Raw genomic sequence first — 22,384 nt, 5'->3', positions numbered from 1 at the left:
TTAATGATGATTTTTTTCTGAACTTAAATATACGAGTTTGATAAAAATCATCATTAAAGAAGAAAATTTCAAATGGCATTTAGAGGCTTTTGCATCTGAACTCTTCATATGGCGCTTTTCCACTGCATAGTACGGTACGGTTCGGTTCGGTACGGCTCACTTGTGGTGCTTTTCCACTGCATGGTACGGTACAGTACGGTTCGCTTCAGGTCGCTTTAAATGGTACCTGGTCTGTTGAGGTTCCAAGCAAACCGTACCGGTACTAAAATGTGACGTGAAACACTGCAGATCACTGATTGGTCAGACAGAATCGTCACTACTAGCGTCATTGGATTTGCGATGACACGAGACGCTTTTTTAGCAGTATTTTGTTTTGCTGCCATCAGCCTCATTTTAAACACATTTTCCGTCTAGCAGTTAAAAACAACCACATACCGAGAATCAGGAACACCATCCCCTCGATAGTCTCCATTGTTCCTGTGTTGTGGGTTTGAAAATGTGGCGCTTTTGAGATGATGTCATGGCAGTAGAGGCGCGCGCAATTAACGATCAGTCCCACACACTTTGAAGGGGTACTACTGCGGTGGAAACGAAAAGCGAGCCGAACTGTTCCGCGCCGAGTCGAAGCGTACTGCGCCGAACCGTACCGTACTATGCAGTGGAAAAGCGCCTTTATATAGGCTACTGTTGAAATATACATCCTCTCTTCAAATTTATGAAATCTACAGTGTTTTCATCTTCCATTTTCACTTATCAACTCCTGCCTGCGTCTCTCTCTCGTTGTTTCCCTGTTTGATTGTGTGTTCGCATTTGTCACTCGCGGTATTTTAATTTGAAAATTGCTTATATTTTGACAATTTACCGGATGTTTGAGTGTTTCTTGGTGTAACTTCCTTCCGGAATTGACGCGGATCACTCGCGGTTCGCGGAAAAAATAGACCAGACGCCGAAACTGGCGCTTCACGGCGCTCCGCATCTGGTGTGAACTCGGCGTTAGACAGGCCAGACGGATGAATAGGCAACGCTGACACGTGAAGGTCAAGGTGAAGCCAACGTGAGTGAATGGGTGACTTCTGCAGTTTAGTTTGAATAAATTAGGAGGAAGTGTCGACTTCTGAAACCTACCGACTGTTCTCATGATCTAACTGGTTTAATAGAGTAGATCGATGAAACAATGATACCTCATGATCAAACTGTGAGCAGGGTTTGGGTCACTCTGTCTACTCACAGTTTTCAGTCTCGCAACTGGAGGGCAAAACATCCATTAAACTGCAGCACAGGTCAGTAAATTCTCCATCTCAAAAGAACAAAAAACCAAAATATGTGCACTTGTGATTAGGGTTGGGGATCGTTTGAATTTGAACGATTCTGATTCCGATTCCTTGTTTCGATTCCGGTTCCTAACGATTCTCGATTCCGATTCTTTTAAGAGGCAGGGTCAAAAAAGTTTAGCTAACCTTGCTAACCAACGGCCTTTCTGAAGGAAATACTCCTTTTGTCACAAATTTTGCATTTTGCCGAGATTTCGTTATTTTTAGAAAAGTGAAGCCACACTTTGGATCGCCGACGTAAGCTACTCATGTTCGACTCGCGTGGTTATGCCAACACTTCCGGTAGACGCTTCTTCGTTGGTGTTGTTCAGCGGTTTCTTCTTCCGCTCGGCAGACTGTGAATATCGAAACTTTTTTTGTTGTTGTTGTTGTTTTTTTGTGAATATCGAAACTAGGAATCGAAATTTTAACTTTTGAACGATTGCGGGAAAAACGAAAAGTTAGTCCCGGTTCCAATCAATACTCGATTCTCGATACCCAACCCTACTTGTGATCCACATTTAGCTCATGCTGCAGTATTTCAATCCCTAAAGATAGCGGGACGTTCAACGTGAAAAACACTTCGTGGTATTAGAAGATCAAATTCAGTGCACACCTTATTGATGATGCAGATTATATACAGGCGAGCAGGTGTGTGTTTATATTCACGGTTCATCTGCTCGCCTGTATATAGTGTGCATCATTCATAAGGCGTGTACTGAATTGCGTCTTGTTACATTAGTACTTGGTAAAAATCAACTGTTTTGCTCTCCAGCGGGGAGAATAAGGGTGTGACGTGAAAACTATGACTCTCTGGGGTTTTTAGCTCGCTTTTGCACTCCTTTTTCAGTTTGTACGCCTTCTAATAGGTGTTTTTAATCCTAATATCTGACCAAATCTGTCTTAAGCAAATGAACTGAACTAAATAAGCAGCCATTCCCCAACCCAGGGACAGTTACAGGCCGTCTGCACATGATAAACACGAGCTTCTGTATTGACTGGACACACAGAGCATATTCAACACGGCCTCACGACAGTCACAGGAGATGGACGAACACAAATGAAACACGCTTCACAGCAAACACACACACACACACCACTGAAAGCATGGCGTGGAGATGCTCACAGAAGCCCTGATCGCGAGGGAGGCAGCAGTGCATCTGCAGGACAGTGACGCCCCCTGGTGCTGGCGGGACAGAAGCGCACCAGGAGCATGATAGGGATGATCTGATCCCTGTTCCCATGATGCACTGCAGCGTCCCTGTAAGAGGCATGCAGGGACTGATCTATCAGCGGCACTGGGTGTGTCTTCGCATCCGTCAATGCTTTACTGATGCTGTTTGTTTGCTGTTTAAAGACCCCATGAACTGGAAGAGTTTTCTCCACTGTATTTACTATTGAGTTCATAACCCCTTAACTGTCACTAAATTTAATTCACTATATTACTATTAAATCCTAATCTAGTCATGACAAACTATATGTCGTTGGAAAGGTCTAAGACTCCTAAATTGGTATTTTAGCGCTGTTTCTTTCTTACAAATTATGAATGAACAGTAATATATGAATTTATGACAAGAGTGCTCCTCAAAAAAAATCAACGTCATTACAGGAGTTTCTGACCTTTGTCACAAAAAGGCGACGCACACACTTTTAATAATTGAAACTTTGGTTTTTAGTGCTAAAAGTTCAATAAAAAAAGATAAAATTATATTTTAAAAAGTAAGGTAAGAAGTCCTTTAAAAAGTATAATATATTATATATCATTCTTTTATTATTATTATATCACATATTTTAGTAGTTATCATAGGTATCATTTGAAAGCTTACAAACTCAGAATTCATCCTGTGAAAACCATTTTGAAATTGGACGTTGCGTTACCATAGAAACTGTATTTTTTTTATTAGACCCCTCCTCTTTTGGGCATCATCTTTCATAATTTATTATCAAAACCTTTTCTAATCTTGACAAAACACATATTGTCAGAAAGGTCTGAGTCTCAAGGTTCCATATTTAGTGACAGAAGTGATATTTGGATAGAAATTTATTAATTTCTTATGGCAGAATGCATACAATTAAATTCAATGGAATTCAATGGCACCCGGTGGCTATTTTTGGTATAACGCCTAAACAAAATCTCGTAGGATCTTAAAAATTTGTGGTATCAACTTTAAATTTGGAACACAGCTTGGTTAGATATATAGCTTTCATTTTATAGTAATTTTATTATTTTGTTAAATATTTAATGTTCAAAAATATATTTAATAGATTTACTGTAAATTATAACTTCCATAACTTTTTCATACTTTAATTTTTTGAAGTGCTTTCACTTCAGTAATAATCTGCTGATTGTTTTCTTTAAAACAAGACCCAACTTGGGTATATATTCCAAAGCATTCTGGAATTACAACCATTTAAGTTTATATAGTGCATTTTAATGTCAATTATCAAAAAAGGGGGTGACAGGTAAGGGGTTAAAGTTCTTTGTTCTTAAAGTCCCCCGTAGTCAATCATTTTACCCCTTAAAACTCACCAAAATGATTATTTCCTTGAATAAATGTCTGAATAAATGTTGAATAAAAACACCAGCGATTTCCCCCAGTGTTTTTGAGACTGTTGTTTATGTGTCTATGTGGTGTTTTTAATACGCTTTAAGACAAACCATGTGTAAATTCATAAGTCGACAGCATTGCCGAGTATTGAGACAAGGGTGTCAAGTTACATTCAAGATATTTTAAGGCATGAAGACATTTTTTGGTGATCAGAGATGAGTTTTAAGGGATACAATGATTGACAACGGAGGGACTTTGAATAGCTTTTAAGTGCTCGATCAATGGATGAAGCAATGAACCCACTGTAGATTTGCAGACTTGCCAGAACCAGCATTTACTGTATGCCTGGGGTACAGTAAACACTATAGTAGTACACACCAGCGTTAACAGAACATGTGACCCGTCTTTCGACCGCAGCACTCATTTAACTCCCTACCTGATCATGTGGAATTGACGTTTTAAAGAGCATTTCATTGGACAAGAATTTGCATACACCCATTTGATGTCATCAATATTTTAGTCAAATCTTTTAAAATGTCTGCTAATTAAAACTTTGTTTAGATGAGCTCAAAAGCAATTGACTTAAGGCACAAATCTCTAAATTTGATTTCATGGGGACTTTAAGAGCATGATGAAGGTCAGCGGGAGCATGAATGCTAATTATCATCTGGAGGAGAGGTGTTTCGTGAACGTCTGCGCTGAACACCCGGAGAGAGCCGATAAACAGCAGCAGGACACACACTGCACAACAGCACACACACACAGCATGCGGCGATCAGGGCTTGAAATTAGCAGATTGTCTTCATTCTCAGGTACGCTTTCTCGTCCCTGAAAGAGGGACAGTGATGTGTGTGTTTGGCTCACCTACACCGAGACTCAACGGGTTTCCACATGAACTACTGTTAGTGCAGGGTGACCGCTCATCATTTACTCACGCTCATGTGCAACACAACGGTCTCAGAGTAATGTGCCATCTCTAAACAATGGGGAGTCAATGGTCGCCAAATCGGTTTGGTTCCCAAAGTTCTTCTTTTAAGTCATAGAGGTTTGAATGACACGAGGGCGAGTAAATGATGACAGAATGAACATTTTTGGGTAAACGGTTTATAAATGAATCATTTGGTTTTGTCATTTCTTCTCTAATGATGGGAGATTAAGGGTCAGTCTCAGGAAAAGGCACCATGACTTCCTACTGATGTCATTAACATCATCATCATCACACTATTATTGACAGACGGAAATCTCCTGTAGTGTGGAATGTAAAAGAAAAGCATTAAAAGGGTCATTGCAAGGGTCCATACACAAAAAGACGAGTGTAGAAAACGATTTCTACCTTTAGTTTCTTTAAAAATATATTTTTATATGTAGATTATAGTGTATTTTTCTCTTCAAAAGATGATTTCCTTTTACGGTGGCAACATCATACAATGATTCAAACTTAAAGTAGGGCTGTGAAATGATTAATCGCGATTAATCGCATGCAAAATAAAAAAAATGTGTTTACATAATATATGTGTGTGTGGTGTGTGTATAATTATTTTGTATATATAAATACACACACATGCATGTATATATTTAAGAAATATTTGCATGTATATACTTTATATATTTATACAAAATTAATATTATACATAAATATAAATATTTGATATATTAATAACAATTTTTTCTTCAATATATACATGCATGTGTGTGTATTTATATACACAAAATAATTAATAACACACTACACGCACATATATTATGTAAACACATTTTTTTAAATTTGCATGCGATTAATCGCGATTAATCATATCACAGCCCTACTTTAAGTTTCTCTAGTATTTTATTAAATACACTCTCTCTCGACAGGCTCAAGGATTAAAATAAAATGTGCCGTCTACTTAAGCCGTTCTTAGAAATGTTGAATCCCAAGACATTTTTGAATGGGTTATTAATTATGCATGAGCTACTTAACGATTTATTAATTACAATGTGAGATTTATTACAAGGCACTTTCAGAAACTCGCGTAACTCATAAATAATAAATGCTACTATAAGAGACATTTCACAGGAGGCAATTGGTGATTTTTGGAGACAGAAAGATTATATGAAGAGTTCAGATGCAAAAGCCTCTAAATGCCATTTGAAATGTTCTTCTTTAATGATGATTTTTTTTTAATGATGAAGTTCAGTAATTTCACTTAAATAACAATTAATAGGTAATTATCATTGCCATTTAAGTGAAATCACTGAACTTAAATATACAAGCTTGATAAAAATCATCATTCTAGAAGAAAATTTCAAATGGCACTTAGAGGCTTTTGCATCTGAACTCTTCATATATCATCTCAAGGTCACCAAAAGGGCCTTAACTATGCATTGGAGGGTTATATTAATAATTATATTGTTGAGAAGGTCGATGAAAAGCTTCAGCTCAAAAATGTACACGTCACAGTGTAAACGTGATAACCCGCATATCGTTGCCATCACCGTTTGGTGCTACAGTATTTACATTGCACAACACTGATAACATTTGTTATCTCGGTTATTTACAGATACGTTAATGAAGCTAAGTGACATGATGTACAACACAGCTAGAAGCTAACATTAATGTTTTCTATTGTTAGGCTAACGTTAGACTAACGTTACGTTAGAGATTTTAAAGATATCGTTCAAATACGTTGTTGACTTAACTTAGATCAGATGTAGACATGTATAATTTATCCTCATTTAGTTGGTGTTGTGGTCCATCGCATAACTTAATCCAGAGCAGACACTTTTCTCGGTTGAGATGTGGCTTGGGAAAGGGTAAAAAATACACACCGTCGCCCAGCCTCTCGGGAACCTAGTGTTAGAGTTGCATGAACCCCATACACACCGTTTGACCATTTTAAACTTAAAACGACAAGAAAAAACGAATGAAAACTGACTAACTGCAATGCATTTCAATGGACGTGGAAACAGAGAATGTCCGAGTCCATTGGGTTAGCTGCCCACTGTGATTGGCTCATCGCGTTTGAGGGCGTGGCTTAGCCACAGGTCAATTGGGGAGAGATATGTGAAGGACTTACATTGCAGAATATTTTAGAATAAGGTTAGAATTATGTGGCTCTAATTCCAATACATTCAGCCTATTTTTCTTTATTATTCATTGAAGTCTGTGAAGTCGCTGTCACAATCATTTTTTTTTTTCATGCCATGTGTGAATTTGTAAGTAAATCGTATTTGGTTTATTATATGGAAGTATATGGATATAAAGGATACCCATCACAGGGGGGGAAACGCAGAGTTTAACACTAACACTATCAACACTGCACCAATCATTTGAAAAAAACAACAAAAAACAACATACTTATTAACAAATAGTCTGAATATTAGAAGGAGAACCTGGTACTTTGCACCTGAGCTTAGAAAATATGATTTCTAGAAAGCTCAGCAATAATTTTTTTTAAAAACACTGGAATATTTGAGCTTTAATGGCGCCGTTTCCTGTGAATGACCCGCATACTACAACAGCTTAAAAGCTTTCTCCATCTCAAATGTCATTGTAAACAGTAAGAAGTGGGAAAGAAGAATCAAAAGGAACAATCCAGTTGCATCACTGTTTGTTTGTTTGTTAAATAAAAGCTTCAATTTTGGGAAAGAAGGAAAGCAGTTTGGCTGAAAGTGCAGAAGACTGTTGTGGAAAAGCTGATGAATTTCTCGGTCAGCCTTTCGAATGCTCTAATAATTGCTCGTGGCAGTCAGTAATTTCAAGCCCTACGTTTGTTGTCTTGTTTCACTTGAGGTTGTTCTTCTTCAATCGTAATTAGATGGAATCGTCTGGGGTTTGGCTATGAGGACGCTTCCGGAGTCTGGTTAGTCACAATACAACAGTAAGATTGTGAACATACCTGAGCAATGTTCAAGGTCTAGAGCATTGGAGGAGGAAGAGGAGGAGGAGGAGGAGGATGGGCGGGGCAAGACAGGACAGAACAAAAATAAAGGAAGAAAAAAAAGAAAACACAAATACAGTGACTAGGAGGCCAGCTCCAAATAACCCTGTCAGTCAAGCCAAACCACACCCCCAGAGACAGGTACGAGAGGGACGGGTGGGGCGTACTCCCTGCCAGACCACAGGAGAGAGAGAGAGAGAACCAAGTGCTTCACTTTTTGACATCCAGCCCCAAATATACAAACATTAGAGACACTTTCTATCCCCTTTTTACAGCCTACCAGAAAGACATCCATTAGAAATCTAATATGGACAAACTCACACTCCTGCTAGGAGAAAGCCCAGCAAGCTCGAACCCGTCTGTGTGTGTGTGTCGGGCTCAAACCTGGCTGCCAGGTACGTGTATGTGTGTAGGGCAGGACAAGAGCTACAAACTACACTCACTGTGTAAATATTAGAAGATTTAACATTTCTATTGCAATGTTTATTTGCAATGTATAATGTTTACCAACAAACAAAACTCCATTATTTTTATTCATTTATTTTTCTAATTATTTACTTATTCGTATTATATAGTGTTATGAATGAAAGATTTCTTTCACCATGCCAATAAAGCTATTTAAATCTTGAGAGAGAGAGAGAGAGAGAGAGACAGAGAGGAAGGGAGAGAGAGAGAAAACATCCAATAAACACACACTCGCAGCCTAAGACCTACACACACACTCACTTGCAGATAAGACCTACACTCATGTATATAAATGTTCAAAATTGTTTGTTTTTTATATAGATGATTTCTAAATCCTCTTTATTTTATTTATTAATCTTTGTTTATTTTATTATTATTGTTTTAAGATATCGGTATTATTATCTTTGTGTACTAGATGTTCTAAATCATTTTCTATGTTGTTTTGATGCTTTGGCAATACAAAAGCTTTCTGAATTGAATTGAATTGAGAGAGAGAGAGAGAGAGACTAACAGAGAGAGAGAGGTCACAGTTTGGCAGAGAGTATTGTGTCGTTCAGGTCCTGTGGGAGGGAGTGTGGGACTACTCAAACTACGAGCAGCTGATCTCTCCATGCCTCTGCATCAGCCTCTCATCACAGAGAAGGGGATGGACATGCGAGGCAGAGGAGGGAGAGAGAGCCCTGCGAGAGACAGAGAGAGAGAGAGGGAGGGGGGAGGGGGCGAGTGGCACCTGCTTGTTGAGGCCCAGCATGTTGCAGACCATGTCTCTGGAGTAGGGCTGCTCCAGCACATACCTCAGCAGACCCGTCTGCGGCTCGAACAGGTCCTGCGGAGACACACACCACATTTACACACACATATATACAGGGCGTCTGCAGACTCAAAAATGATATGTTAATTCCTCACCCTCATGTATGCTTCAAATAAAGATTATATCAGTTACACATGTAGCATATTTTAAATGATTAAAAGCAGAAGCATTTATAATAAAATAAAAAAGGGTTTACGGCCAAAATGTGAAGTTTACCACTAATTTCATTTGTGCAGGTCTTAAAAAAAACATCCTCTCTCTTGTGTCGTTCCAAACCAGTAAGACCTTTGTTCATCTTAGTAACACAAATTAAGATATTTGTGATGAAATCCGAGCAGTTTTCAACGTCAATGAAACTTTCAAGGCCCAGAAAGGTAGTAAAGACAGCATTAAAATAGTTCATGTAACTCCAGTGGTTTTAATAACGGAATTAACCCCTTACACCCTGAAGGCATTTTTAGAGTTGTTTTCTGAGTGACACACACAAAAGTAAAGACTCATAACTTCAAAACTATAGCAAAGAGAGGCCAAAGGTAGGCTTTGTTTGATAGAACACTTTAAAAGCAAAAATGAAAATATGAAATGACATTCTCCTGATGAGAAACTGCTGATAAAAGACGAAAACTATATATAATTTCTATTATGATTTTGCATATCTTTCTTAATTTGACATGGAAATAACTCAGGAAGGAAATACGGAAGGAAAATTCGTTTTTTGGTGAAGTCCCTCTACATGTGTGCTATATCTAGATAACAGTTTGTGTTGATTGGATAAATTTATCAAAAATTTCAGCATTTGGAACCAAGATAGCCTTTTTGTTCAGTTCTCGACGCCCCCTAAAGGGCATTTTTGAAATTGTTCCTCCATGTAAAGTCAAGTCACCTTTATTTATATAGCGCGTTTTACAATACAGATTGAATCAAAGCAGCGTCACAGTGATAAATAAGTTTGTTTGTACTGATGTGACGTAATGACTCAATATAGTCTACTAGCCGAGACTCTTCTTTATGTGTACAGATGTGTCGTAATGGCGCAAAGACACGCTCGAATCTCCCAGAAATCCACCAGTACCACTGGAATTAAAAACATTATTACAAGCTTACTGGTTTGAATCGAGCTACGGCAAGCAGAGAGTTTTGAACACTGGCTGGTTATGTATTTTCTCAAATATTTATTTTGGATTATTTTTAACCTAAAAAAAGCCACGGACTGCAGCTTTAAGCTGGACAATGACTTTCTTCTAGAGCTGCTGTACAGCCAAAGCTATCTTGGCTATTATTTTCCTATGTTCACAGTAAGGCTGCTGTGAGCGATCTCTACTGTAAAGACACAGGTGAGTAAAGTACCTTATCGTAGGGCAGCATTCCCCTCAGCGGGAAGCGCAGAGTGCTCGGGTCCAGCTTCCACGAGTTACAGATCGCCCCCGAGTTATTGACCACCGGCAGAAGACTGCAGCGCCCTGAAACACACCCACACACACTAGTTAAAACACCAGACAGACTGCCGCTGGGGCTTATGGGATATGATTGACACTGTGAGATGAGGACGAGTGAATGTGTCTTACCACAGATTGAGTTAATACGGGCGGTCGGTCTGAAACTATCAACGAAGTCAGATATCAGGCTGCCCAACAGCTGGAAAGAAGATCACATTGCTTTAGATTTACTAACAGCTTGCGCCAGTGCTAACCCTCTTTTTCCATTAAAAAATTACCGTCAGGATTTACTAAATACATGCAGAGAGACACTAGTTATTTCATACTGGTTATTTTTGTGGCTAAACCTTATTGCATATGTTAAGGATGGCTTTTGGCACAAATCACCAACATGAACCATGGATTTAATATTGTAACGCTAACTGTAACCATGGTATTGTGGCAGAAATAGCCCAAAGTTTTTTACATTATTCATTTCACGGTTCGTACAACCCAAAATTCAAGCACTTTTCAGTTTCAAGTTCTTCATACTTTTTCCAGCACTTTAAAGCACTAAATAGTATACTATGTGATGATTTGTAAAACTAAACTTTTAAAGATGAAGGAAAACTAACACTGAGGGCAGAGGATCACTTTTTGATGACTATTAGCTATTTCCACTCCCAAATATATGGAAAAGTAGGAAGTCACAAAGTCTCATGTAAAACAAATACTTTTCTTCAGATTGTGACTGAATTACACAGAAAGAAAGTAAAGAGTGCTCCTTTTATAATCTCTGAATCTGTCTGTAAATTCAGAATGACACATTTAATAAGAATTGGGGTTTTGCACGTTACTGTTGTTAAAAAAGTCACTTTTATCTGCATAATAATTCTAGCTTAGTTCTTCACCGTTAAATTTCCAATAAACAAACTCCCTCTTATTGGTAATTGGACTTATTAAATGCAGAACAATAGTACTTTTATGATTAAATGAACTTTATGATTAATTTTCCCCCAGTGCTACAGCTCTCTGTTCCCCCGTGTGAACTCTCCACTCTCGTCTGCGCTCTCATGGGTCTCATGCTAATACGCCCTCAGTAAATCTATGCCAAGAGGCTGCAGGTGTGTGTTACCCAGTGTGAGAGCAAGCCCTCTGGATACAGCTTCCGGATCTCGGTTACAGCAAAGTACGCAGGCAGCAGACAAGCGTTGCGGTCCAGTATGTACTCCACCACCTGCACAGAGGACAATTAATCACAACCAGCAAACACTAGAGGATCATGGTCAGTGGATTCACACGTACTTCTCGTGCCGCTAGCAGCTGCTGGACCACAGCCGAGCTCACGAAGCTTGGGACGGTCTGAATCTTGTCCAACACAGCCTTCAGGAGATCCCTGACGCCCTGAAACACACACACAGATTGTAAAGTGGGGGGCACAGGACAGCACTGGGGGAGACGCTTAGAGAAAAACTACGTAAAAATTAATGAATGCTTTTGATTTAAAAAACATCATAGTATATATTTTGGCCCAGTCTGCTCTGATTGGTCAGAAGGTCCAGTCTGCTGTGATTGGTCTACTCCGCTCTGCTATGATTGGTCAGATGGCCCAGTCTGTTGTGATTGGAAGACTCTGCTCTGATTGGTCAGATGGCCCAGTCTGTTGTGATTGGACTACTCTGCTCTGATTGGTCAGATGACCCAGTCTGTTGTGATTGGAATACTCTGCTCTGATTGGTCAGATGACCCAGTCTGTTGTGATTGGAATACTCTGCTCTGATTGGTCAGATGACCCAGTCTGTTGTGATTGGCCTACTCTGCTCTGATTGGTCAGATGACCCAGTCTGTTGTGATTGGACTACTCTGCTCTGATTGGTCAGATGGCCCAGTCTGTTGTGATTGGACTACTCTGCTCTGATTGGTCAGATGACCCAGTCTGTTGTGATTGGAATACTCTGCTCTGATTGGTCAGATGACCCAGTCTGTTGTGATTGGAATACTCTGCTCTGATTGGTCAGATGACCCAGTCTGTTGTGATTGGACTACTCTGCTCTGATTGGTCAGATGACCCAGTCTGTTGTGATTGGTCTACACTGCTCTGATTGGTCAGATGACCCAGTCTGTTGTGATTGGACTACTCTGCTCTGATTGGTCAGATGACCCAGTCTGTTGTGATTGGACTACTCTGCTCTGATTGGTCAGATGACCCAGTGTGTTGTGATTGGACTACTCTGCTCTGATTGGTCAGATGGCCCAGTTGTAAACAAATTCCTCCCCCTCACAGTTGTCATGAAGGGCAAAATAAGCTATAAAGACCAAACCCACTTTTTGCTTCAGGCTATAAAAAACGTTTTTTTTCTCCTGTAAAGTTGGGCATTTTAAAGGACAAGTTAAAGGACACCCAAAAATGAAAATTCTGTCATCATTTACACACCCTAAAGTTGCAAACCTGTATGAGGTTCTTTCTTCTGCTGAACACAAAGGACGATATTTTGAGGAACGATTGGAACTTAGGCACCATTGACGTCCATAGTATTTTTTTTCCCACTATGGAAGTCAATGGTGCCAAAGTTCCAGTCGTTCCTCAAAATATCTTCCTTTGTGTTCAGCAGAAGAAATAACCTCATAAAGGTTTGCAACAATTTTAGGGTGAGTATTGTAAATGATGACAGAATTTTAATTTTTGGGTGGAGTATCCCTTTAACACGGGGGAGATGCAGATTTGACTCACTTTTGCAGCCCGCCTCAAGCAGTAAGTACATGAATTGCAGGTTAATTCACTTCCGTTTTGATTTTAAGAGATTGCAGCTTGGATGTCCCACATCAATCTCATCAAAGTGGATTTGACAACAGCGTCTTCTCGACATGAACAACACAAACCAAACTCTTCCAGTCTCAGATAAACTTCAGTGTTTGAGGGGCAAAACAGACACTGTTCAGCCAATCAAGATAAGAGGCTGGCATTATGCAAATTACTGACAAATTACCTAAATAACATTGCTTCAGAATCACTTCAGAGAGGCTTCCTTCTTCTGGAGACAGAAACCCCACTTGACAGAGTGTTTACATTCAGTTTACAGCTGTAATACACACTACATGAGAGCTCATATTGTGTATTCAAAGCAAAATAGGGGCACTTTAAAATGTTTACAACATTGACATTATGACTTTCTGTAAAGCTGTTTTGAATGTGTATTGTGTAAAAAGATACACAATTAAAATTGATTTGACTTGAATGTCAGTCTACTGCATGAATTCATAAACACAAGTTTGCTGTAAAGATACAAAATATCACAGGTTTCAGTTTTCAACAGATTCCAGCTCATGCATATCTTTAGTTTATATTTTCACCTTGTAGTCGACTCCTCCGATGACTTTGCGGATGAGTTTGAAGGTCAAAGCCCAGAGTTGAGTTCTCTCCCACTCCAGACTGTCCGAGCCGATCAGAGCCTGACACACCATTCTGCAGGAACACCCACACACAGTCACATGACCATGTACTAAAACCGGTAGATTTTTTTTTTTACATAATTCAGTACTATTATGGTGTTCATGCCACACGAAAGTTAGGCAGTAAATAGATATTTCCTATGAAAATATTCAAATGAATGAACCAATCATTAATACCATTGATCAGCTCTACCAAACGTGGATGTTTGGAAGCTGCTTTGAAGCAATCTATATTGTAAAAAGCACTATATAAATATACTTGACCTGAAAATACATAATTTCATTTATACAGTTACAGTCAGGGGTGGGGGAAAAATCGATTCTTAGATGCATCGCGATGCAGACGATTCTGAATCGATTCTCAAATATCAAAAAAAAAAAATTATATATATTTATAATAACGTAATATTGATGGAACGCGAAAGAGGGTACTCTGAAGCGCTGAAGTGTAGTGGCGCGCGAACAGAGACGGGCTGAGCATGACATCCAAACACCCTCCTTGTTAAAAGCTGACGAGTGGCAATATTTTGGCTTATGGAGTTGAAAGGGGAAAGGAGCTGAACAAGAGCCACACTAGTTAAGCAAGCTTTGTAGAATAAAACTAAAATATTTCGGAAAAACACAAAAAATATGAGAAGCCATACGACACGTTTCCACCCAGAGGAGGAAAATCACTCAGCTGTTACCGGTCGTTGTTATATTATTAATTTACTACAAATATGCGGCTAGTTCAGAAAGTTTAAAAAAGCATGTTGTAGATGTTTAAAAAAGCATCTACATGTAACGCGGCTAGAGTTTTGACAATGAGTCAATGGGCTCTGTCTAATTCTTTGTTTTTCACTTGTTTATCATCATTTTTTTCCTTTTACCCGTCTTTGTTTTATGAGCAGGTGCCACTCGAGCTGCGGCACAGCGGCAATATTGAGTTTGAACGACGGTACGCGCTGTGCAAGAGAGAGCGAGTGTGATCAGGGCGTACACGCGCGTGATTAACACTGCAAAGACACTCCTCCTGGCTCTGATTGGTTGTTTCTGACCGGGAGCTGTGTATTTCTGCAAATGGCAGTAGGACCACTGGGAGGAGTCAGAATTCAACTTTAATTCTTTATTGTTCAGTACTTTGTACTTCTAAAAGCAAAGTACTTTACAACAAAAAAATCGTGAGGTGCCAAGAGATTCCCACCCCTAGTTACAGTGCATAATGTAAACATCTGTAAAAAGTCTTCTGATCTAGATTTATATTACTTTAAAGGGTTAGTTCACCCAAAAATGAAAATTAAGTCATTAATTACTCACCCCCATGCTGTACCAACCCCGTAAGACCTTCGTTCGTCTTCGGAACACAAATAAAGATATTTTTGATTGAATCTGAGAGCTGGATCAGTCCTCCATAGACTGCATAAGGGACTGACTCTTGACGGCCCATAAAGTCATTAAAGAAAAGGTTTAAATATTCCATGTGCCTACAGCGGCTCAATTATAAGTTTATCAAGCGATGAGAATACTTTTTGTGCGAAAAAAACATAAATAACGACTTTATTCGACTATTCCATTACTTCCTTATGGGCGCATGCGCGAGAACTGAGACGAGGACGTTCTCATTCGTCTACTTTTTTTTACCTGCTGCTCCGCTTAGGAGTTTTACCGCCCCCTACCGTATAAGATGATACGCTGATATAGCTGGAAGCGCAAAACTTTCTGTTTACAAGCAGAGGAAGATGCGCGCTGTACATACGCTTTTCAATTAGCGTATTTTCCGCACTATAAGGTGCACTTAAAAGCCTTTAATCTTCTCAAAAAACGACAGTGTTCCTTATAATCCGGAGCGCCTTATATATGGATCATCATCTTATACGGTAGGGGGCGGTAAAACTCCTAAGCGGTGAGCAGCCGGTAACAAGAAGTAGACGAATGAGAACGTCCTCGTCTCAGTTCTCGCGCATGCGCCCATAAGGAAGTAATGGAATAGTGGAATAAAGTCGTTATTTATGTTTTTTTCGCACAAAAAATATTCTCGTCGCTTGATAAACGTATAATTGAGCCGCTGTAGGCACATGGAATATTTAAACCTTTTCTTTAATGACTTTCTGGGCCGTCAAGAGTCAGTCCCTTAGGCAGTCTATGGAAGAGTGATCCAGCTCTCAGATTCAATCAAAAATATCTTTATTTGTGTTCCGAAGACGAACGAAGGTCTTACGGGGTTGGTACAGCATGGGGGTGAGTAATTAATGACTTAATTTTCATTTTTGGGTGAACTAACCCTTTAAGAAAAAATAATTAAACTTACTATTTATTTCTTTAATATTTGATGTTCTTCCTATTCTTTTGTGTTATATATGTATGTATGCATGTAACCAGGGCCCCTGGAAACCACAACACATTGCCTGTGTGTGTGTGTGTGTGTAGTTGGTTGTGGTTGTGACCTGGGAGGCAGGAGGCTGGTCTCCACCGCCATGGCCAAACAGTCGTAGAGGAAGGCGATGCGTTTGGGGCTGTGCTGACCATGAATGAAGCGGACAATCCACTGCACACACTGATCATGTGACTCCTGCAGTGACAGCACACACACATTAAACACAATCTCTCTGCCACACCTGTTCTAACTGGCCATCAAAATTACTTTATAGGAAAAATAATATTCGCACAGTTATCACCATCGTAAATCTTTGTCTCAAGTTTTAAAGGGATAGTTCACTGAAATTAATTTTTGATGCGTTTTATCTTACCTCAAGGGCATCCAAGATGTAGGTGTCTTTGTTTCCACAGTAGTTTCAATTTTAATATATTTTGAGGTCAAACCGTTCTTGTCTGTCAGTCATATAATGCAGGTATGAGGGTCCACCTCAAAGAGCATGCACAGAGAAGTCCAAATTAAACATGATTTAATGACTCGTAAATGTAAGTACACATTGATGGCCTAAGACACGAAACGAGCGGTTTGTGTGAGAAAACCAACAGTATTAATATTGTTTTTACCTCTTGTTACCACAGCCACGTCCAAGTGATCTGACGGTATGGGCGCTTCGGTCTGCGCAAGCGCTGGAAAGCAGCAGAAGTGATCTCTCGCGCAGATGCTATATATCGATATATCGAAATCGTCTTCCATTGCGATTTCCTGTATATCTAAATATGTTTAGATCTTCACAGTGAAGGATAACACTTCCGAAATCTCTGTGTAAACAATGAGTGACGCACACGCGCGAGAGATCACTTCCGGCGCATGCGCAGACAGAAGCCCTCAGATCACTTAGACGTGTCTGTGATTACAAGAGGTAAAAACGATATAAATACTGTTGGTTTTCTCACACAAACCGCTCGTTTCGTGTCTTAGGCCATCAATGTGTACTTACATGTATGAGTCATTAAATCATGTTTAATTTGGACTTCTCTGTGCTGCTCTTTGAGGTGAACCCCATATACCTCCATTAAATGACTAAAAACAGACAAGAACGGACACCTACATCTTGGATGCCCTTGAGGTAAGCTAAAACATCAAAAATTAATTACGATGTGAACTATCCCTTTAAGCTTAAGCTCTGATTCTTATTTTCCTAGTGAATTTTGCAATGTTTTTTCAAAAATATTTTTGGTGCACATCATTATTGTGTTAAATCCACGTTCCTAATTATCTTGAATCAGAATATCTTCCTCTTGCAGCATCTATTCTCTTCTCTGATGATGATGATGATGATGATGATGAGGACGGCGGGGCAACTTGTCAATCAAACCAGATCCACCAATAGCAAACCACAATCATCCAATCAATTCCTCACGGGCACAATCAAGCCCCGCCCACTCAGGTTTTACTCAGATATACAGGACACAATAGTTAGGAAAAGACTAGCGTAACTAGAGATATTCTGATTCAAGAATATGAGACACATGAATTTAAAACAAAGATGTGCAGTTGTGCACACAGATAATTCATTCAGAACATACACTGCAATATCCCAGGGCAGGACTAACATCACAGAGCTGAACTAACGTTACTGTAACCAGATGAACGAGTGTGAGCTGACCTGGGGCAGGCTGATCCAGTACTGTCTGAAGGCTCCTAAACAGCTCAGGAGTTTATTCCTCTCATCCTCCGCACTGTCCATGAACATGCTGCACACACACACACACACACACTGACTCTCGTCCCTTCACTGGCTACATTTTAGCGCTAGTTTCAGTCTTTCTTATTTACTCACCCAGCAAACGCCTCTTCTATCACCTCAGTTTTCTAGTGTGAAAAAACAATTGACAGTTTGTTTATTTTTTATTTGTATTATAATATAATTGTCTGCTAATATAGTATATGGGACAACAATCTTATAATGAATGAAATGACCCACCACTACATCCTCAAAAATACTCTGCAGCTGACTTTCCATGGGGACCGCCATGATCTGAGGAGCTCGTCGTAGGGCAGCGCTTTGTAAACTTACATGTCCATCTTATAGTGTGTGTGTTGAATTCGCGCTGAACTGACGCTCTGATGAATAACAGAAAACAAACGCCAGTGTCCAGACACACCGGAAACTCGAGCGCGCTGAAAACATCCCGGTGTGAACACACGATCACACAAAGCGATGGTTCCGGTTGACAAATCAATGAACGATGCATAAAATTCATGCTGAAACGCTTATAAAGGGGCGTTAAAAACTACAACACTCGTTGCATTATTGCCTCTGTACAGATTTATGCTTCAAACCAAGAGTTAAACGTACAATTTTATTTTTTAATTACATGTTTCTCTGAAGATTGTGATTTTTTAAAACTATGCAGTTTGGGAATAAAATTCAAATGATTGTTTTGGCTAACAGAAATGTTTAATTAATTTTATAGCTAATTAGAGATGGTTAAATTATAGACTTTGTTCACTTTACACACACAAGGAATTTGTCTTTGTGACAGGAAGGCGAATATGAGTTCTTTATCAAAATAAAGGTCTCGATGAGCTCTATCCAATGGTGCCAAAAATACATATCTGAGATCAAACTGTATTGAATAAAGCAACAAAAAGGCGTATCTGATGTATTTGACTTTTTTTTTTTATTTGAAAATGTTTTAGAACATTGTCATTGTGTTAATATGCCACACATTTTTTACTTAAATACTAATTCATGTAAGTATGCCTGTGGTTGCAATGTTTGTGGTTTAAGGTTAATAATACAGGTGATTGAAGTGTGGTCAAAATTTTGTTTTGTCTCTCCTGTAAAGTTTGTTAAAAGCCACTTACGCCCCACATACCAACATAGTTTCAGCCCAGATCCAGCCCACATCTGCCACTTGTGGGATGCGAATCTGGCCGACATACAGCGTGGAATGACGCCACATGTGAGCCATGAGCAAAGAAATAAACCAGAACTGGACTTTATCTGAGCCACAAAATCGGTGTAGCCTAAGTTAAACATGGAGTCATCTCAACCTTAATCTCAACCCATTCTTGATGTCTGTATGTGCCTATACATTTTTTTTACAATAAAAAGTAATAAGCTATTACATAATAATATTATTATTGATATGATATTACTATATATGTAATGATGTTACATAATAATGTTATAAAGAAAACATAGCCTATGGGTGATTCTCCAATTGGTACTTTTTTCCATCATTAAAAGACATTAAAAAAAGAAGAAAAAAAACTTTCCCCTAAACTTAAAGAGTAACTAAACCCTAAACCAACTTTTTTTTAGATCTGTAAGAATGGATATTTATTAATACCAGTCATTGATTCGAGTAACTTTTGTGACATTTGTCTATAAAGTGTTTTATTTCTACAATATATGGTGTAAAAACGTCTTAGTGCTGCCCTCTTCAGGTTGAACGGTGGCTACTGCAGTTGAATTTTCCTATTGAATGTTCCGCACTTCGTGACGTACGCAGGTTTCAGCTCACCACGCTCTTGGCACGAGCAACTGATTGCTTTGCAAATTGATTAACTGTTTCGACGCATTCGGAAGGCCACACTGGGAACCCCTGCTGGTCAGATTGGAAATGCAACAGTGGAAATGCCACACAAACTCAGGCCAAACATGCATGAAACAACCTTTTACAAACCATTGCAAACGCTTTCTTGAAAGTAAAACCTTTCAAATGAAATTAGCTAACCACCGTTTAGGTGAGTCTTGAACGGCAGGTTGGCTTTATCAGCAGAGCATGAGCTCATACAAGGTGTCCGTGGTAAAGAAGAAGCCTCCTCGTCGGGGAATCGAACCCTGGTTTTCCGTGTGACAGGCGGAGATAGTGGTACGGCATTGTATGCTCAGCCATTGAGAAGTCACTTAAAGGGTTAGTTCACCCAAAAAATTAAAATTCTGTCAGTATTTAGTTACTCACCCTCATGTTGTTCAACCCCGTAAGACCTTCGTTCATCTTCTCAACACAAATTAAGATATTTAAGATATTAAGATCACTCCTGCATACAGTCCATAGGCTTCTCGAGGGAATGACTCTTGCTGTCCCCGAAAAGTCATTAAAGACGTCGTTAAAATAGTCCAAGTGACTACAGGGGCTCAATCTTAACTTTATCAAACGACGAGAACACTTTTGTGCGCAAAAAAACAACAAAAATAACGACTTTAATTCAACTATTCGTTTAATTCTCCCTCTGCGCGAGTCAGGTTACTAGTTTAATAGCGTAAGCTTCTGTTATTGTACGTCACACGCATCACACACATGACCAGCGTCGGCCAATAGTGAGCCTACGTGTGACGTAGCTTTACGCAATCACACTACGCTAACTGACTACAGGCTCATGGAGAAGGAAGTGAATAGTTGAAATAAAGTCGTTATTTTTGTTGTTTTTTTGCGCACAAAAGTGTTCTCGTCGTTTGATAAAGTTAAGATTGAGCCCCTGTAGTCACTTGGACTATTTTAACGATGTCTTTAATGACTTTTCGGGGACAGCAAGAGTCATTCCCTCAAGAAGCCTATGGACTGTATGCAGGAGCGATCTTAATATCTTAAATATCTTAATTTGTGTCCCGAAGATGAACGAAGGTCTTACGGGGTTGGAACAACATGAGGGCGAGTAAATACTGACAGAATTTTCATTTTTGGGTGAACTAACACTTTAATACTGGACATGCTTTCCATTATGGGCGTTATTGGTATTTAAGCCTTTCATTTTGGCCAAGGGGGGCAGGAAGAGGAGCTCTCCCTCTCCTATGGAGGAATCCACCTGCAATCCAAGGAGATTTGTTTTTTGAAGGGTTTGTTCATTTAGCTTCCAGGAAGTTCCTAAAAATCCCAGGAATTCTAGACACTGGTCTTCCACGTACTACCGGCTTCAGAGACATCCTCTTAGACAGGGTTTGCCGGTCATCTGGTGATGGGGCAGATTCTTATTACATCTGCTCCATCCTCTAATGGAAATGGCTATATTATTGTTTAAAAAAAAAAAAAAAAAGACAAAAAGCTAGGTGGGGGGAGCCTGCACCAGAAATCACCCTTGCTGAGCATGGTGGCATGTGTGTGATAGCACATTGTCTCAACGTCTCATGGTTACAGCTCGAGTTTCTCTTCATTCACGCATAAATCTTTCGCCTTTTACTTAAGATTTCCGTTGAGGGGAGCATAAACATGCATAAAACAAACTATAACAAACGCTTTCTTGAAAGTAAAGCCTTTGGAATGGAATTAGCTAACCACCCTCAGGTGAGTCTTGAACGGCAGGTTGGCTTTATCAGCAGAGCATGAGCTCATACATGGTGTTTGTCCGTGGTAAAGAAGAAGCCTCCCCGTCGGGGAATCGAACCCCGGTCTTCCACGCGACAGGCGGAGATACTGTCCACTATACTAACGAGGACTGGTCGTTACAGCGGTGTCCCTGAGCCGTACGGCGTTGCATGCTCAGCCGGTGAGAAGTCACTTAATACTGGACATGCTTTCCATTATGGGAGTTATTGGCCTTTCATTTTGGTCAAGGGGGGCAGGAAGGAGTGGAAAAAATCCACTGAAAAAATTGTAGCAAAGACCATCCACAGTTTCCGCCCAGTTTCGAACTGGGGACCTTTCGCGTGTGGGGCGAACGTGATAACCACTACACTACGGAAACATGCCCTGTAGGTGCAGGCAGAAATGTTCTGGTGCAGGCTTGTTCAAAAGTGTATAAAGGAAAAGTGAGCTGAGCCCTCCTGTTGTGGCAAACAGTTCTGCCATAAGCCATGACAGAACATGACATTCTTCAAGCTATATTGAGGAATTGCAATCCTCGCATTGCCAGCATCTTGAGAGGGACGGTATCCACAATAGAGGAACTATTCATGTGGGCACACTGGTGGAACGGGACCTGAACGAGGAGAGAGTTTTCTGGAGGCAGACGCAAGCTGAACAACACTCTAAAAAATGCTGGGTTGTTTTAACCCAATTTTGGGTAAAATATGGACAAACCCAGAAATTGGGTTACATTTTTAAATTACATTTTTAACCCAATGGCTGGGTTTGTCCATATTTTACCCAAAATTGGGTTAAAACA

The 22,384-nt window shown here is 39.7% G+C and overlaps 1 protein-coding gene and 1 pseudogene across 2 annotated transcripts in view; one reads left to right on the top strand and one right to left on the bottom strand.

Moving 5' to 3' along the window:
• med23 (mediator complex subunit 23) overlaps positions 1-18,457 on the bottom strand; it is an 82,764-nt gene extending 64,307 nt beyond the window's left edge. The window contains exons 1-11 of one of the 2 annotated variants that reach the window (XM_089118289.1): positions 18,255-18,457; positions 18,111-18,142; positions 17,937-18,024; positions 16,341-16,465; positions 13,819-13,930; positions 11,773-11,871; positions 11,603-11,704; positions 10,618-10,687; positions 10,400-10,512; positions 8,972-9,067; positions 7,735-7,752 (exon numbers count right to left, since the gene is read on the bottom strand). In XM_089118289.1, coding sequence (XP_088974415.1) covers positions 7,735-7,752; positions 8,972-9,067; positions 10,400-10,512; positions 10,618-10,687; positions 11,603-11,704; positions 11,773-11,871; positions 13,819-13,930; positions 16,341-16,465; positions 17,937-18,024; positions 18,111-18,142; positions 18,255-18,305 — 906 coding nt within the window. In that variant the 5' untranslated portion in view covers positions 18,306-18,457. The remainder of the gene's footprint in view (positions 1-7,734; positions 7,753-8,971; positions 9,068-10,399; positions 10,513-10,617; positions 10,688-11,602; positions 11,705-11,772; positions 11,872-13,818; positions 13,931-16,340; positions 16,466-17,936; positions 18,025-18,110; positions 18,143-18,254) is intronic. The other variant, XM_089118290.1, reaches the window with a different exon arrangement.
• A 2,957-nt stretch (positions 18,458-21,414) lies between these two features.
• LOC120476282 (U5 spliceosomal RNA) lies at positions 21,415-21,536 on the top strand (annotated as a pseudogene).
• The last annotated feature ends 848 nt before the right edge of the window (positions 21,537-22,384 follow it).

The sequence above is a fragment of the Pimephales promelas genome, chromosome 13, assembly GCF_988280905.1.
Source record: "Pimephales promelas chromosome 13, fPimPro1.hap1.1, whole genome shotgun sequence".
NCBI classification, from domain to species: domain Eukaryota; kingdom Metazoa; phylum Chordata; class Actinopteri; order Cypriniformes; family Leuciscidae; genus Pimephales; species Pimephales promelas.
The sequence above is the reverse complement of the archived record's forward strand: the minus strand, read 5'-3'. Positions and strand labels throughout refer to the sequence as shown.